General features: G+C 44.3%; 1 protein-coding gene across 1 annotated transcript in view; it reads left to right on the forward strand.

Annotated features, from left to right (window-relative positions):
- ADCY5 (adenylate cyclase 5) overlaps positions 1-16143 on the forward strand; it is a 213845-nt gene extending 197702 nt beyond the window's left edge. The window contains exons 14-22 of the mRNA XM_014306405.2: positions 762-878; positions 1620-1784; positions 3985-4160; positions 8494-8520; positions 9320-9452; positions 10572-10835; positions 11155-11359; positions 12108-12232; positions 13582-16143. Coding sequence (XP_014161880.1) covers positions 762-878; positions 1620-1784; positions 3985-4160; positions 8494-8520; positions 9320-9452; positions 10572-10835; positions 11155-11359; positions 12108-12232; positions 13582-13710 — 1341 coding nt within the window. The 3' untranslated portion in view covers positions 13711-16143. The remainder of the gene's footprint in view (positions 1-761; positions 879-1619; positions 1785-3984; positions 4161-8493; positions 8521-9319; positions 9453-10571; positions 10836-11154; positions 11360-12107; positions 12233-13581) is intronic.
- The last annotated feature ends 664 nt before the right edge of the window (positions 16144-16807 follow it).

The raw sequence follows: 16807 nt of genomic DNA on the forward strand, positions 1-16807 counted from the left end.
GGACAGGGGTGCCTTGGCTGTCTCCTGGACACTCCTGCAGCCAGAGCAGTGCAGGGAGGCCTCAGGCCATGCTAGGGGTGACCCAGGCTGGGAAGGGCAAGGTCAGCCTCTGCTCTGACACACAGGCTGTTTCCATCTGGAGAGGATGCTGCAGGCAGTAGCCATCAGCAGGGAGTTCCTGGGCCAGCTGGGCTCCCTGACTGCCCTCAGCCACGGGGACTTTTGTCACTGTGAGTGTGGAGCACAGTGCCACAGCCCAGCCTGGGCCAGCTGATCTCTGCAGAGGGTCTGACACATCACAGGGCTGGCCTGGGCTGGTTTCAGTCTGTGTCTGAAATGGCACCAGAGAGCCCCACGACACGCCTTTGTGACCAAAAGGACGTGACATGTACTCTCATTTCTGCGTTTTTAAATTTTTGCTCCAGTAATTTCCAGGCTCGAGCTCCTGGCTATTTCAGTTACAGATGGCTTGTGGCTTGCTTCTCACGACAGGATGAGCACAGCCCTGCAAGCCATGCTATCTGGGCTCGGGAGCCATCACTCCCATTAGGAAGGCTAAGTAGATTTGGAGAGCCAGCTGGGCCTGCTGCCACGAGGCAGACACGTCTCTGCCTGCCCTTGTCCCAGAGCTGCCATCCCCCACCACCATCCTCCATCCACACAGACCCACGCTGAAGGATGCAGGCAGCTCAAATGCAGGTTGTAATCTGTAAAACAAGCAAGGATTTGATGTGTCTATTTGATTTTTTTCTCTCATGCAGCTTTTCCCAGTTCCTCTCCAGACTCTTTCTAAGAAGATTGTACAGTCTAGGACCAATAGTACCTTAGTTGGAGTCTTTGCCATTATCCTGGTTTTTCTGTCTGCCTTTGTCAACATGGTATGTTCATTATTTCCTTTTGATCTATTCAGTTCTGCATTGTTTTCTTATTGGTTCTCTGCAGCAATGTGACCCTTAAAACCACCGAATTTAACATGACCCTGCCTAGAACTGACAGCATCTGAGCTTGGTGGCCTTTCCTTTTTGGGCACAGAAAAGAAATGGGAGCCCAACAGCTCCATCCCCAGAGCCCATTATATGCCTGGCACTGATTTGTGCCCAGGTCCTTTTGTGATTTTTTAAATGCTTCTGCTCCAAGTACAGGAGCCCACCTGATGCAGATCCCTGCAGGAAGGGCTGGCACAAGGCTGATGTGTTAAATAACACACACTTTAATAACTCCCACCATACTGAGTGGGATATAAGTGTTTCTTGGGCTTGATGCCAGCCCTGCACGGGGCTGCCTCCTGCTCCAAGTGCAGGGATCAGCTCATGGGCACAGTGATGACTCTGCTTTGAGGTGCACTTTTGGGACTGAGGTGGTCTGGCTGTGATTCCAAACACCACTGCTGAATTTGGGCTCACAGAGAGGTGGCTGTTCTCTGGGGCATGGATTTTGTTAATTAATATTTTGGGGGAGAAAAAGCATAGCCACTGCACATGCAGTAAAACATAAGTTAATGATTTCACCTTGCATATTTTGCTACAGCCATTTCCAAGGGGCTTTTCAACTGATATAAACTATTTTGTTTTCTTCTCTTTGTCTGTGCTGCGGAGCTTAATACCATCTTTGTTTTCCAGTTCATGTGCAGCACTGTGGATCTTGCCAGCTGCATGGCTGCTGAATACAACATCACTCCTGACCGGGTGGACATATGCCTTATCAGCAACCTGACTTCCAACTACAGCCTGGGCACCTGGCAGGGGTTCTGTGACAGTCCTTTGCCCAGCTGCAACTTTCCAGAGGTACTGCTTGGAAAAAATGGGTTTCAGAGGTCTGTCTGGAAAAAGGCTATCAAACCTGTGTGATAAATTTCTGAGGAAAGCAAGGTTGTTCTTGACTGACATTGCAGACTTAAGTGTCTGAAGTTATTATCATGAATCCGCATTCACATTTAAGTTCCTTCAGCGCTGAATAATTAGTAGGCTTTTAAAAAAGTTGGATCCTGCCTGTAGCAGGGGAAATGTCCCTCTGCATGAGGTCCTTAATGGCATGCAGAACTGCAAGTCATTTCAAAGGAGTTTGTGGGTGCTCAGTTTTACCTAAAAATCAGTTATCTGAACATCAGTGTCTAGTCATAGATTTGATGCTTCCCTCCATTGTTTTATATCCTGATGAAAAACTTGGCTTATCTATTCTTTCCCAAGGTATGGTAGGTCTGGCCTCAGACAGATCAGACAGTGGTCTGGTTCAATTTGCAATGCAATTCCTGTGTCTTCAGGACATCTTGTTTAGAAAAAATTAAAATGCTTCTAATGGAAAGAACAACCAAACCCACAACCCAGACCAGCCCAAATATATTTTTCACATTGATAGAATAGTTTACAAAGAAAAAAAATTATCTTTTTGCATCGCTATTCAAGATCTTTCTCCAAGTTTTTAGGTCATGGCTGTTACATGTGTTGTTTACTGGAAATTGGAAAGGAAAAACAGCTCTGTCTAGGATGGAGGTAGAACTTATGTCAAGGTCATCTGGGTTTATGGGGACTTGACAGATTTATGGTGGATCTGTTACCATCCAGATGTCCAAGGTGCTACTGAAAGTCCTGGTATCCTCCTGAACATATTTCCTTTTAACTTAACAGGAATATGGTCCCTGTGTGATTCAGTGAGGTTTCTGAGACCATTACTGCAACTTTCAACCTTACAGAGGCTTTAAGGTGCAGAGGCTTTCTACAGAAAGAGGAGCAGAATCTGGCACAGTGCAGATCTGGGAACAGTCTGTGCCCACCATGACTTTGTATGGAGTGCTGGCCCAGGACAGAGAGGCATTTTAAGCAATGAGGAATAACCATTTTGCACACTGAGGTTGCTCTGGCAGCCTTTAGCCAGTTCCTTCTGTTCAGGGGGCTAAGAAGTGAGGAGTCCCTCACCTGCACTCTGCAAGGCACATGTTGGATTTGTTACAGGTGTTTCCTGTTGCTCCCAGTGTCCACACAGGAGACAGTGGAATCCTACCCCTCAGTCAAGAGTGAGGAGTCAAGAACAAGCTGTACAAGTTATTTTCTCTAATTTAGTATATCAGACTATTAATAAATGAGCTCAGAACATAAGCATATTTCTGCTTCAACTAGGGCTTGCTTTTAACTGAAAGGATGGATTGCCTCAGGCACATGATATGGGGTTTTTGCCAGAAATAGGCCTGTCCAGACAGAGTGGAAGCTTAAATCTTCACAGGTTTGATAGCAGGAAGGTGGTGAGCTGGATAACATGCCTCTCTTCATTTTGCATCCCTGCTGTCTTTCCCAGGAGCCATAAATGGCACCCACAGTCACACTGGGAAGCACTGGCATGCTGAACACCCAGCTCCCAGGCTGGCAGGAGCTGCTGCTGCACCACCCAGCTGTGCCAGAGGTGCAGCACAGCCACACATCTGCACCTCTGCAGCTGCTGGCTGGACAAATTATCATGGGGTGGGCATGGGGTGGGCATGGGGATGTTTGTCCAGCCTGTACCTTGCTGATGGAGCCAGTGTGTGACATTGGAGGGGACAGTGCTTCCCCATTGGCCTCAGGTGGGCATCTGCCCAGGGGGGTGAACTGCCAATAGCCTTGGCCCTATGTGTTGTACAGATATGCAAACTTGAGCCTAGAATTTGGCCCTAAAGCACGACTTAATCCAGCAGAACTGGTAGTAACTGTGTCCAGGGAAAAGCTGTGTCACAGCCTTGGGTGTCCAGCTGTGAGGTCTGTGTCTCTTGAGAGTGAAGCATGTAATGCCTGGAGAAGAGGGCCACAGTTTGCCTCTTCATCCATTCAGTTTAAACTTCTGTAATGTGGGAGAATTCCACAGGCAGCCCCAGGTTTATATGTTTGGTCAGCTCAACTGCATAACTACCAACCCCTTTCTATCCCTGTGTTTAGTTTCCTTTGTTTTCAGTTTTGATTTATCCAGCTGACATTCATCTCTCTTTTGGTTTTTTCCCCCATTTTTGTCTTTATACAGTACTTTACCTACAGTGTCTTATTGAGTCTCCTGGCCTGCTCTGTGTTCCTTCAGATCAGCTGTATTGGAAAATTGATCCTTATGTTAATAATTGAATTTATATATGTTCTCATTGTGGAAGTGCCAGGGGTCAACCTTTTTGACAATGCAGATCTCCTGGTTACAGCCAACACCTAGTAAGTGCCTTTCACTTCTGAAATCTTTGCCTGATTTCTTTCACACAGTGATTCCAGTGTGGCATTAGGTGGATGGGAATGCCAAGGCTGTGCAAGCCAGGGACGTGCATGCTGTGCTCTGCCTCTGAAGAGTAGGAAAATACAATTCCCTTTAAGAGCTTTTTAATGTGGGACTTGACTAATGAACTATCTATTAATAACAGAGTATAACTGGAATCAGAGTGGATCTGTATTTCCTTTTTTCCAGAAATGGGGAGTGTAGTTAGTCATTCTTTATGCTGGTATTACACTCCCAATATAGAAATGTCATGTCTCAAATAAGAAAAAAAAATCCTCCAACAAACTTGAGCTTGCTCAGGGATGGGATATGAGCCACCACAATATATCAAACCCAGCTTGGGGTGGTGGAATGGTGATGCTTGATGTTTGGCCAGTGATCTGCTTCCAGTTGCTTCCAGGACAAATGTCCTTGTTTGAAAAGCCAGGATCACAGCTGGGCTCAGCACAGTTCCCAGCAGAAGGGTCTGGGCCCAGTGGGAATGGACAGGTGCCCTTTTACTTCCAAAAGCTGGCTTTCATCAGGTCATAAATTAATCCTGGTGACAGCCTCCATCCACTGCTGTGGTGGTTCTGCATCTCCTGGAGCTCCCCACACCAGGGCGGGAAGTTTGGCACATCCACAAGCCTGTCCTCCTCCACGAGTTTCGTTTCTTGTTGGGAGTTGCTCTGTTAACTCCTTGTTTTGATGATTTCCCCTTGTAGGCAACAATTGTGCTTAAATGTGAGTGAATCAAATAATGCCAGTTTAGGTGAACTATTTGTCAAGGCTGATAGCTGTGATTGTTCCTGCCTTGGACAGGAGGCTGTTTGAGAAGATTCCCATGGCCCTTCCCAGTGTGTTATGCTATACCTTCTGTAGCTGCTCAGATTTCAGGATGGCCATTAACCATCAGCCCTTCAAGCCATCTTTAACCATCAGCCCTTCAAGCCCAATACATGTGGTTACTCCTCTCCTTCACATGACTATTCCATGATTTCAGCACTCTCATGTGCCCAGTAATAATTAATGGATATACAGCTTTTGCTGGCATTGACAGTTAATGGAAGTGTAGCTTTTGCTGCCATTGGCAGTAATCACTTAAATTATTTTGTTAATTCAGTTGAGTGAAACTAGGTAGGAAACCCCATGGAGCTTTCTGTGGGGAGGTATAGGGACAATGAGGTTTTCTTCCCTTTTTTTCAGATATTAGGTGTTCCATCAGCAGAAGCTATTTAGCATTTTCTAACACAATTAGTGAAATAAAAGTATTTTATATCTCAAATATAATTTCATTCTTGTAATTCAAGCACTAAGCGAAATTGCAGCACTTGGAAGTGTAATTTACATCACTTCACAATCAGAATGTCAGTAATAAAGTCAGTAATAAAGTGGAGAAGGTTAGCATGTTTTCCCAGAAATAGCTTTCTGTGATGCTGTATTATCTCTCACTAAAAGGGATTTGTGTGGTGGCTCAGCCCCACACAGCCACTCACTCCCTGCCCTGTGCTGGGGTGGGGAGAGAGATGGAAGGGGAAAAGTGAGAAAACTCATGGGTTGAGATAAAGCCAGTTTAAAGGGACAGAAAAGAGAGAAACTAATAATAATAATGATAATAATAATAATGATAATAATAATAATAATAATAATAATAATAATAATAATAATAATAATAATAATAATAATAATTTAATTAGAATAGACAAAACAAGTGATGCACAATACAGTTGCTCACCACTTGCCAACCAATGCCCAGCCAGTTCCTGAGCAGCAGCTCCAGGGCAGATTTCCCCCAGTTCCCATACTGAGCATGATGCCATATGGTATGGAACATTCGTTTTGGCCAGTGGGGGTCAGCTGTCCTGGATGTGTCCCCTCCCAGCATCCTGTGTCCCTCCAGCCTGCTCCCTGGGGTTGTTGAGGAGCTGAAAAGTCCTTGACTTGGTATAAACACTACTTAGCAACAGCTAATACATCAGCATGTTATCAACATCATTCTCATACTTAATCCAAAGCACAGCACTGCACCAGCTAGGAAGAAATTTAACTCTATTCCAGTGGAATCCAGGACAATTTGTTTAGTCCAAGGAGCTCCATGGATGGCTTTTTATTGCCCCAGTGTCTGGAAGGCCATTTGTGTGAAATGGGAGCTCAGCATGTAGCACAGAGTTCAGAGATGGACCTTATTGTCCAGCTGATACTAAAAAAACAGAAAAGCCACCATGACCTCATACTACTTTAATTGGGTGCCCATTGTAGCTACATAATTAGTGCCTGCTCTGCAGCCACTGTGGTACTCTGACTAATTAGAAGTGATGCAGATGTCACTTCACACTTGTGTGTACAAACCAGCCCAGCATGCAGGCAGCTGAAAGGCTGATTACAGCACGTTGGGAATTCCAGGCTTGGCTGCAGCCACACCAGTGTGTGACACAGGGAGTGTGACTGCATGCACAGGGCTATCATGTTACCTTTTCCTCTGCAGAAGACAAAACTAATGCATTGCTTTAAAGATGTGATGGGCCAGTGTGATCTTCTAAACTGAGCTCCTGCACAGGGAAGCCCAGAGAGCTTTGCCCTGTGATTTGTTCATCAAAGTCATCATTTCTGCTCCAGCTGTCTGTCCTTGCAACTGTGGCTGGGAAAAGTGAGATGCTCTGGTCCTGTGGGAGCTGTCTCTAAAATGAACTGCCTTTCCTGCTAAAAGTGTGCACTTCACTTGAGCAGGAGTATAGTTAGCAAGCTTCTACTTGTTCCCTTCCAGTAATTAAAGAACCATCTGCTACTGGAAATGTCTTTTCCATGGGGGACCAACCTACAAATGTAACACCCCTACTGCCTGCACTGGGCATCTTCACTTACCCAGAGTTACTGTGAATACTGGTTTGCTGCACTTCTGTAATGTGGGAGTCTCTACAAAGGTTTTGGGCAAGAGTAGCACCCACAGTGAGCTGCAGCCTCAGTACTAAGGGTCAGGTCTGCCATGCTCCCATCATAAGGGAGAGTGATAAGGGAGGGCAGTCAGTCATCCTTGGCCAGGTGGTTTAGGGAAGCAGGGGAATCATACTCAGTGTGGGAAGTGTCTTCAGCTAGATCCAGCCCTTCATGGGGGAGTCCCCAGGCTTTATGTCTGTGTCCAAGCACACACGTTCAGTGCTGGAGCTGGCCAAGAGCCATGCAATAGATTGTGTGCAAGACAACAATGGGTTGCAAAATCCATGTTGGAAGAAATTCCATGCTCAGAACTGCAGAAAATGCCTTGGAACAAACAAGGTTAGAGAGTCACTATGCTTTTTTGATGTTATGCCCAGTTAGGTTCCCTTGCCTGTTTTGATTTTGATTATTTAGATGTCTGATTGTGTAGCAAGGTTCCCTCCAACCCCATGAAAGTGTGGCCTGAAGCTCTCTAGAGAGCTGTCACATTCTCAGGCTAATATCACATTGGTAGCCTGCAAAGTTCTAATTGCATCAATGACACTACAGTAATTTAAACACTGATCTCTTTCCTTCCATTTCAATAGTGTTTTAAAAGATGCTTGTGCATGGTTCTCAGCCACCTAATACTCCACCCACACTCGAGAACAAAGCCAGCAGCATTAAGCAATCAATCAATCAGGAGCTCAGACAGCTGCTACCTACCAGAAAGCTCCCTTGTTCTGTGCTTTCCGTGTCAAAAAGCACACCTTCCATCTCCCCCAGCAGCTCTGATACACGTGGGTACTTTGCAGAATTGTCAGTAGTAATAGGAATGTGCTGAAGGGTTTTCTTCAGTGCCCTTGTGTGTGGTACCCAGAGCTGGGCACAAGCTGGCAGCGAGGAATGTGCAGAAGAAGGGAGCAGGATTAGAGTTAAAGGAATTAAACACATCTCCATGCCACATTAAAAGGAGAAGAAAAGAGCTATCCCTCACAAGATAAAAAAGCCCAAAGCTTTCTTCCTTAGGCCAAATTTTGTAGTCTGACCTAATGAAGCAGTGATCGATGCACAGGCATTTGCCAAGCATCCCACACTGACATTAAAATCCCAAATTATTCTCTCACTTTTAAAGCTTCTTTGATATTTTACCCACATTAACCACATTGTCACACTATCACTCTGGAGTTTTGAGTGTAGCTCAGAAGCCTGTTTTCTCCTCCCCCTCCCATCTTTTAGTAGTTTTCTGCTTCCAAAGAGCTGTAGCCCCACACCGTGTTAGAGGTGCCACACTGCAGAGGTGCTGTGCAATGATGTGCACAAGGGCAGGAGCTGCAGGGAGCCAAACACTCCTCTGACCTTATGTTTGTGCTTCTTTTTCAGCGTGTCTGCAAATGATACATCCTCATGGTGAGTCACTTTGGCATGAAATATTTTATAGGTCTTTGTTGGTAGGTATTTTCTGTTCACAAGGTGCAATAGCAGCACATTGACTCGCCAGCAGTGTCTGGTGTTTGTGCATTGCTGTGAGCTGGCACAACACAGTGCAGATGCCCTGAGTGGACTGAGTGTTGCCCTTTTGTCTGTATAGCTACTCTCAGAGCATCCTCTTTCCTGTGGGACTTCTGTCAGCTCAGGGATTATTTGTAATACAATTTAAAGGTTTTATCAAAATATTTTCATACTGTGTAAGTCAGTAATTCATATTTAACAGTTTTTATTTGCCTGCTTGTCAGAGGAGGTGTGAATGTGCCTTAGTGCTCTTTTCAGCTTACAGAGCACTTACACAACAAAGCCCATTAAGAAGTGACTAATTAGAGAAGCCATAAGTTAGAGCAGTTCCTTACTCAGGAGCCTGGGGAAGCTAGTGCAGAAGGCAGGATGAACACAGTCTGAGGAGCTGTCAGCATTTCATGTTGTCACCCTTAGCATGTATGGCCATTCTCTGCAGAGTGCCCTTTGTAACAATCACAACCCTTTCTAAGAAGCTGCATTACTTTTCCAATTTCCAAGTCCTCCTTTAGAAACTGGCACGCCTGAGCCAGTCTCCAGCTTTTTGTAAAGGTTTGTCCCTTTACCAAAACAGGCTTTGAGGGAAAAGGAAAAAAAAAGCCTGAGAGGCTGGTTAGCCCCAAAGTGGGAAGTGTGGGGTGTGGCAAGGCCGTGCTCTCCCAGTAACAGGGAAGTTGTGCTCTTTCCTTGGCTGCAGCCCCCCGGTGACGACACGAGTCGCGCTGAAGATTGTGACCCCTGTCATCATCACTGTCTTTGTCCTGGCACTGTACTTGCATGCCCAGCAAGTGGAATCCACTGCAAGGCTTGATTTCCTCTGGAAACTTCAGGTTGGTGGGTGTTGGCTGTGGGAGGATCACATGTGGTCTTTGGTGTTAATATAAAATGACTGAGCTCCTCACTGTCGAGTTGAGGAGTGTGATAAAGTGCCTTTGAATTTAATCCGAATCTGGCTTATAACTGGGCATACTAATAGTGCTGTGCTCTTCTTTGGTTCTTTGCATACTCTGTGTATCTCATCCCAGTTATTCAACCCTTTTTTTCCTTGTAAATGCACCTTGGATGGTCCCCATGGTAAAGGATTATAGATCTGGAAGCTGAGATTAATGAATTTGGGCAACTGAGCTGTTACTGCTGCAGAAACATGTAATGTAACACAATTTATAAATATAGGAAGCTCATATTCACTGCTGAATTGTTTCCCAGAGTTGTGAGCTTTAGTTTGCTGTGCTCAAGGGTGTGAAAGATTCACATTTGCATTTTCATTCAGTTTCCTGTTAAGCAGTGGGAACTGGCTCGATGTCCAGCCTTCATTAGCCCCCAGGCAGCAGTACTGGCTATCCAACACACTGTGGATAATGCCACACTGTGCTCCTGTCCCTGGGTTCACTGTTAATGTTTTCACTGCTTGTGCCCATCAGTGATGTTGGGGCTCTGTTTGTGATTCCCAAGCGAGCAGGACAGGCCTGGGCTTTGGCCAGCACTCATGGCTGGGGAGCCACAGGACTGCAGGTTTTGTTTAGATTTTCTACCTCCTGGGTAGCAGGACATCATTCTAATTATAGGTCTTTGTGGTTTGAGTACAAGGCACTGAGGAAGCAACAATTAATTAAAGCTCCTTGGGAAGCAGATAAACATTGTAATCCTCATTTATAAATGGTAAAACAATGGAAGGAGTGAGCTGAGTGTTTAACCAATTCAGGGCTCAGAAACACAATGCTGGATTCTGGCATTATTCTCTGCCTGCTTTTCCATACATGTGTGCACAAAGAGATGGAACATTTTCCACTGCAAACCACAAGCTTCTGCATCTCTCTGGCTCTGCTCTCCTTTGCACTTTCCCCTGTTCTATTTCTGCTCTCACTGCAAGTCAATTTTCAGCTTTTCTCCCCTCCCCAGAGCAGATCCCAAAAGCTTAAGTGCATCCCTGTGTCTCCCCGCTACCCTAGGCCACCGAGGAGAAGGAGGAGATGGAGGAGCTGCAGGCCTACAACAGACGCCTGCTGCACAACATCCTGCCCAAGGACGTGGCCGCGCATTTCCTGGCGCAGGAGCGGCGCAACGACGAGCTCTACTACCAGTCCTGCGAGTGCGTGGCCGTCATGTTCGCCTCCATCAGCAACTTCTCCGAGTTCTACGTGGAGCTGGAAGCCAACAACGAAGGGGTGGAATGTCTGAGGCTGCTCAATGAGATCATCGCTGATTTTGATGAAGTAAGTCACAGAAAATCTGGGTGAGCAAAGTGAGCTGAATCCATGAGTTTAGTTGGGTTTTGCTGAGCTCCTGAAGGAGGGTGGTTTATTGAATCCATGGTTCACTTCTCCTCATTCTGGGAGTCTTCAGTTTTATCTTTTTTCCACACTGAAATCCCTTCTATTCCCTTGTCATTCCTTTGAGTATCTAATCCTTTTTCTTCCTCTATCTTCCTGGCTCTGTCCACTACTTGCAGCAAGGCAGGACACGTGGCACGGACATTACCAGCATCTGTGTGTTTGTCAAGGTTTATTTTCTTCTTTTGCTCTTGTGACACAGATAATAAGTGAAGACCAGTTCAGGCAGCTGGAGAAGATCAAGACCATTGGCAGCACCTACATGGCTGCCTCAGGCCTCAATGACTCCACTTATGACAAGGAAGGGAAGACACACATCAAAGCTCTGGCAGATTTTGCCATGAGGTTAATGGACCAAATGAAATACATTAATGAGCATTCATTCAACAACTTCCAGATGAAGATAGGTAATGTCCTTATGCTCACAGGATTCCATGTAGGTAGTGGGCATTCTGAGGTGGGGATTTTATGGACAGTAAAAACCACAGATGTTACATTAGCTGTACAGTGATGTTGATTGTCTGGTGGCTGGTGACCATTTTGGCCTCTATGAAACATTACAGTAGTTTTTTTTAGGTTATAGCAGCATCACTGAAGCTCCCTAGTGAATTAGAAGCAGTGTAGCTCCTGCCACAGCATGGTCTTACATGGTGGTAGACCTTGGGCTTGTTTTGCCCCTGTGTTTCCAGCTCTGGCAGTCTTGGACATTAAATTGTCTTTCAAGTCAGGGAATAAAAAGTGACAGAAAAGGAAGAAGAAATTTGAGGATGTCAAGTGTGGTCTTTGTTCTGGAAGGCTCTGGGCTGCTGCCTTGCAGGCCCTCAGCATTGCAGCAGGTATGGGCTGACTTCAAGTGAGCAGTTTGGTTGTTAGCCAGGTGGCAAATAAACTTTATGCCATTGTCTGGCACTGGAAAGTAACTCTGGGTTGAGCAGATCCAGCCCAAGCTGCCAGTCAGTTGGGCATAACTGATGGATCATGGATCAAAGAAGCCAAATTCTATTTTAACATTTCTCTCCCCACAGTTTGGCCATAGCTTTACATGTCAGGGTAAAGCACAGCTAGAACCAGGGAGGGTCAGGATGGGTTTTTACTATCTGAAAAATAACCTGCCTCAAGCAAATGGATCTCAGCATATTTCTCCTCTCCTTCCAGGCCTCAATATTGGTCCTGTCGTAGCTGGGGTGATAGGAGCCCGCAAACCCCAGTACGACATCTGGGGCAACACAGTGAATGTAGCCAGCAGAATGGACAGCACAGGAGTGCCTGACAGGATTCAGGTAAGGCAATCCCTGGAAAACTTACCCTGCCAGCCCTGTGTCACTTACACATTTTGAAACTTAATTAGAATTGAAATTTTGGTTTCATTTTATTCCTTCATTCCATACATTTACCTACACAGAACTGAAAGAAAAGCCACTTAGGGAATGCTGGTGATACCAGCAAGTTTTGTCTTTTGATAGTGACCAACATTGCAACCTTTGTTTAAAAGCTTGCACTTTAGTTCTGGGTGGAAGTGCTCAGCTGAGCTCCCTTCCCCATGTGTCTCACTGGCACTGAGCACAGACCTGCCTGATCCCTGCTCAGTTGTGCTGCTCAGCTGTGTGAAGTGTTTGCTTCATTTTCCAAGGGCCTGATTCAGCCCTGTATTTCTGTAATTTGCTTTGCTGCTTGCTGTGCCATGTGTGGCATGAGGCCAGCAAGGGTCCAGGCATCAGCAGGATGGGGATACACAACAGACAGAGAGGATTGTTTAAGGAGTTAATGGGACCTGTCTGATAATCACACATCTCCTCAGCCTTCAGATGTGACCTTTCCAGTGAGTGATTCAATTCCAGTGTCCTGCTTTTGCTGAGCCAATGTCCGCAGTAACAGAATGCCATTCCTTGGGAAAACACTGAAGGGTTATAAAAATAGAGCAGCTGGTGTAAAGGCCAAGAGGGCAGCCATGCTGTTTCCTTGCCTGTCAGTTAACTGGATCAATATTTATGCATCACTCTTGAGATGGTCTGTAAAGCCACCTGAAAAAGGGTGAGAAATTACATTGTAATAAATAAATACCTGAGGAAATCTGGTCTTTAAACTTCTGTTGTTCTGCAGCACAAGTGATTATTTTTGACTGGCATCTGCAGAGACAATTTGGATGCTGGCTGGAGTATTCCATTCAATCACTTCTCTCCCATTGCCCGCTACCTTCTCCTTCATAAAAACAACCCCTGACTCCTAAGCTGTACTGTGTAACTTCTAGGTAATTTTTGAGGACATTTTAGTAAGTTTGACCTGTTTTCCTGCTGCCACTCCAGTGATACAATGAGTCCATCTGAGTAGACTGGTGTGTTTTAAAAATTGTGACTAATTTGTTACGCTTTATCCAGCGACCTCCTTGAAAAATGCAATTTTCCCAGTTGTGAACTGTGTGTGCCATCTGTACTTTCTCAGGTTCTAATGGTTGTGTTTGTTCAGCAACTTGTGCCAACCTTTCAGTTAGTGATTGATGTGCAAATGTTGATTGTCTTAGAAACAAAATAGTTGATCCTACTTTATGTTGTCCATGGATTACTCCAAAAGCAGATGGAAAGACTGTGTGGAAGACAAGGCAAGCACCTGTTCACTCTTGTTTATTCTGCAGGTAACCACGGACATGTACCAGGTTTTGGCAGCCAACAACTACCAGCTGGAGTATCGAGGGGTCATAAAGGTCAAAGGCAAAGGAGAAATGACCACCTACTTTCTAAATGAAGGGCCTCCAATTAGTTAGCACCGACTGCAGCGCCACACAAAGATGGATTTTGCATTACCCAGGATTGTGAATAGGAGAAGAATAATTTTTTGGTAGTGAAACTGAACATTTGGCGCAGTTGAAATTTCACCCCATGACTCTAGAGCTGGTATCAGCAAATTCTTTGGCCGCCCATCAAAAAAGGCAAAAGAAAGAAACCACCTTGGAATTGTTCCTGGCTGAGTGCTACGCTGACCAAAGATGTGCACTACAGAGTTCACAGATAAGACATGAATTCGGCATTTTTAAAAAGGCTGCTACCACAGGATGGCATAAGAAGCTATTTAAGTATTTATTGACACAACACAACATTTACTTGGTTGAAGGAATGTATGATTCACTACAAAGCATTATTTTGGAATGGATTTGCACTCCCATAATGTTTCCATCCCATACTGCCAGCTATTTGAAGTGTACCACTGTGCTTTTATTAGCTGTTTTGAATGGGCTTTCAAAACTGACACCCACTGTTGCAGCACACAAAAAGGCCTTTTAGAAGGGCATCGGTAATGTTTTAGTGTGAAAAGACATTATAGCCTTGCCCCCTCTTTTTCCTTCTTCTCCATGGCTAAATGACTGCTCTTCTGAGTGGGGCTGGCACACCTGATGAAGGGGAAGATCAGGATAAAGGAAGATGGCTCTACAACCATATTTATTAAAAAGTCGTCTGTGCTCTTCTTTGGTATCTATCGGTTTACATGGGAAAGACTAGATGTAAACAAGAGACACTTTGTGGGGGGAACTCCCCTGAAATTTGTTGTGGGTTTTTTTGTATTTTTTATTTTGTAATATTGAAAACATGGAGATCTAACAGATATACCAAATTCTATATTTTGTAAATTATATATAAATTAGAAGGCAGGCTGTCCACACCAAGGTGTGGGGGGAGGTGTATATAACCTGTAGACTTTTGTGTAATTTTTTTCTGTGTAATACTCTGAACACAGACTTGGCAGTTTTCAGATTATCACTATACAATCAACCAACAACAAACAGGTGAGTTTCCAGGCTGAATCAGATGCATTTTAAAATGAAACTCCAGAAAAATCTACAACCCCAAAGAAGAGGAAAACCTGCGGTAGTCACAGAATTGTTCCGTGCAGCGTTCCAGCGGAGGGTGGCGGCTTCCCAATGGAAACAGGACCTTTGAGTTTTAGCTCCTGAGACAGTATCAAACGTGTCAAAAAGAGCTCTACCCAAATCTTCTAACTCTTAACAGGAGCTCTTGTGAAAAAAGGAAAAAAAGCTCATTTGAACTTTTCTTTTTAAAAAATAATTTTCATAGATGGTCTTAATAGAATCCTGCTGATCTGAGTATTGTCTGACATTGTAACTGCCATGTGACATTACAAGGAACTATGTGCTGCAGCATCGAGTTTACTTTCCTGTAGTAAGCACTTATTTAAACTGATTCACAGATTTTCAATTTTCAGGAATTAGGTGATCTTCAAAAAAGATTATGATGGCAAGTGTGTATATGAGGTGGTCAACCTTAAAATAGTGCCATTGAGACTGTGTTGGGCATCTTTATCACTAGTGGGGGGGTTTCTGAATAGTTCACTGTTATCATTTATGTACCTTTTCTAACTATGAAAGAAAAATCCCTTGATATTTTATTAAAAAAAGAAAATTATTTTAAAAAGCTATATTTTTTATATTCTATGAGGGGAAGGTTTTGATATTGAATTTGGCTAGAACTAAAAATTACTCCAATCTTTTGACATTTAATAAACTTCTTTTCCACTCTTCTCAGGGCAGAATTATTGTAGTACTCACAGCATAATGATTGCACTATGGTGGTGGTGATTTCTTTTTCCTACTCAACAATGAGAATAAGTGAAAATCCATGGACCTGTCTTAATTAATTTGCTCTATTGCTAAGCATGACCCGAGCATTAAGCCATTTAAACATGAGCTTAAATGGCATCTCCCCTTTCCTTCTCCCTTCCACTAGGAAACATCTCTGAAAAGTATAGTATATTGACTTCTGTAAAACTGCCAAGTCTGCCCTTGTACTATACTTTTGCTCCTTTACATCCTTCCTGGTTTGCAAAATAAACTTAAGTTGCATCACGGTGTTATGCCTTTCTCCCTCCTCCACCTCCCATCGCCTTTGTCCCTCACTGAGTTTCATTTCCTTCATGCCATACACTTGATTTTAGGTTTGCTTTCTGCTTTCCAAAAGTCTGCAGTCTTCTTAACTTTTGATTCACCTTATGAAGTTGTGTTGTCAATGAAATTTCAAGTCCCAGTATCTCTAGCTGTGATTGTTGACAGTGTGTCATGATCATTTCAAGGGGTATTCACACACTCTTTACTCTGGATCTTGCAAAAATGGATACAGTTATGATTTCCCATGGAAATTGAAATCTATTTAAGTAATTTAACTATATTAAACACTGTTTCACTGGTGATGTGTCTCTGTTTTATTTTAGCTGCAGCTGGCTGGTGGGATGACACTTAAGTTGTGTAGGAGATGCTGGATCTGCAAATAGAAACATCCAGGTCTTGTCTGGAACTGATGGATGCCCTGGCCCTTTGCACTGCCCCATTATGGAGCCCCAAGGGCTTGGCTACCCAGCAAACATCCCCTGGGTCCTTCTTGTGCTCCCAGCTGCCCCTGGGAACAGTCTCAGGGCAGATGACAAAATACACCAGCATAACTGAACAGCTTAAATTTGTGTGCGTGCCCTATTAAAAAAAAAAAGGTTGTATTTACAAAAGCACATCACCTTTGCCAAAGAGTACCCCAGGTACCTGAGTACTCAAGGACACTGGAAGTACCTCAAGGACACTGGAAGGAGGCAGCACTGCTGCCAATACAACATTTGCAATCTTTACACGTAAAAGTAAACACTACACATGACTGTACCAATTAACAGGAGCATCAGGTAGAGCTGAGAAACAAAACCCTGCAGCTTCCAGCTGACTTCTTTTAGTTGAGAAGGCATTACACAGGCAGCTGAAAATGAAACGCCCTACAATTTGTTATAGGTTAGGAGGGATTTTATGAGTGTACTGAGAACACAGCTGCAGGAACAAAAAGCAATGAAGTATTTAAGGTACCAGTCTTTAT

This window comes from Geospiza fortis, unplaced genomic scaffold (assembly GCF_000277835.1).
Source record: "Geospiza fortis unplaced genomic scaffold, GeoFor_1.0 scaffold112, whole genome shotgun sequence".
Lineage (NCBI taxonomy): Eukaryota > Metazoa > Chordata > Aves > Passeriformes > Thraupidae > Geospiza > Geospiza fortis.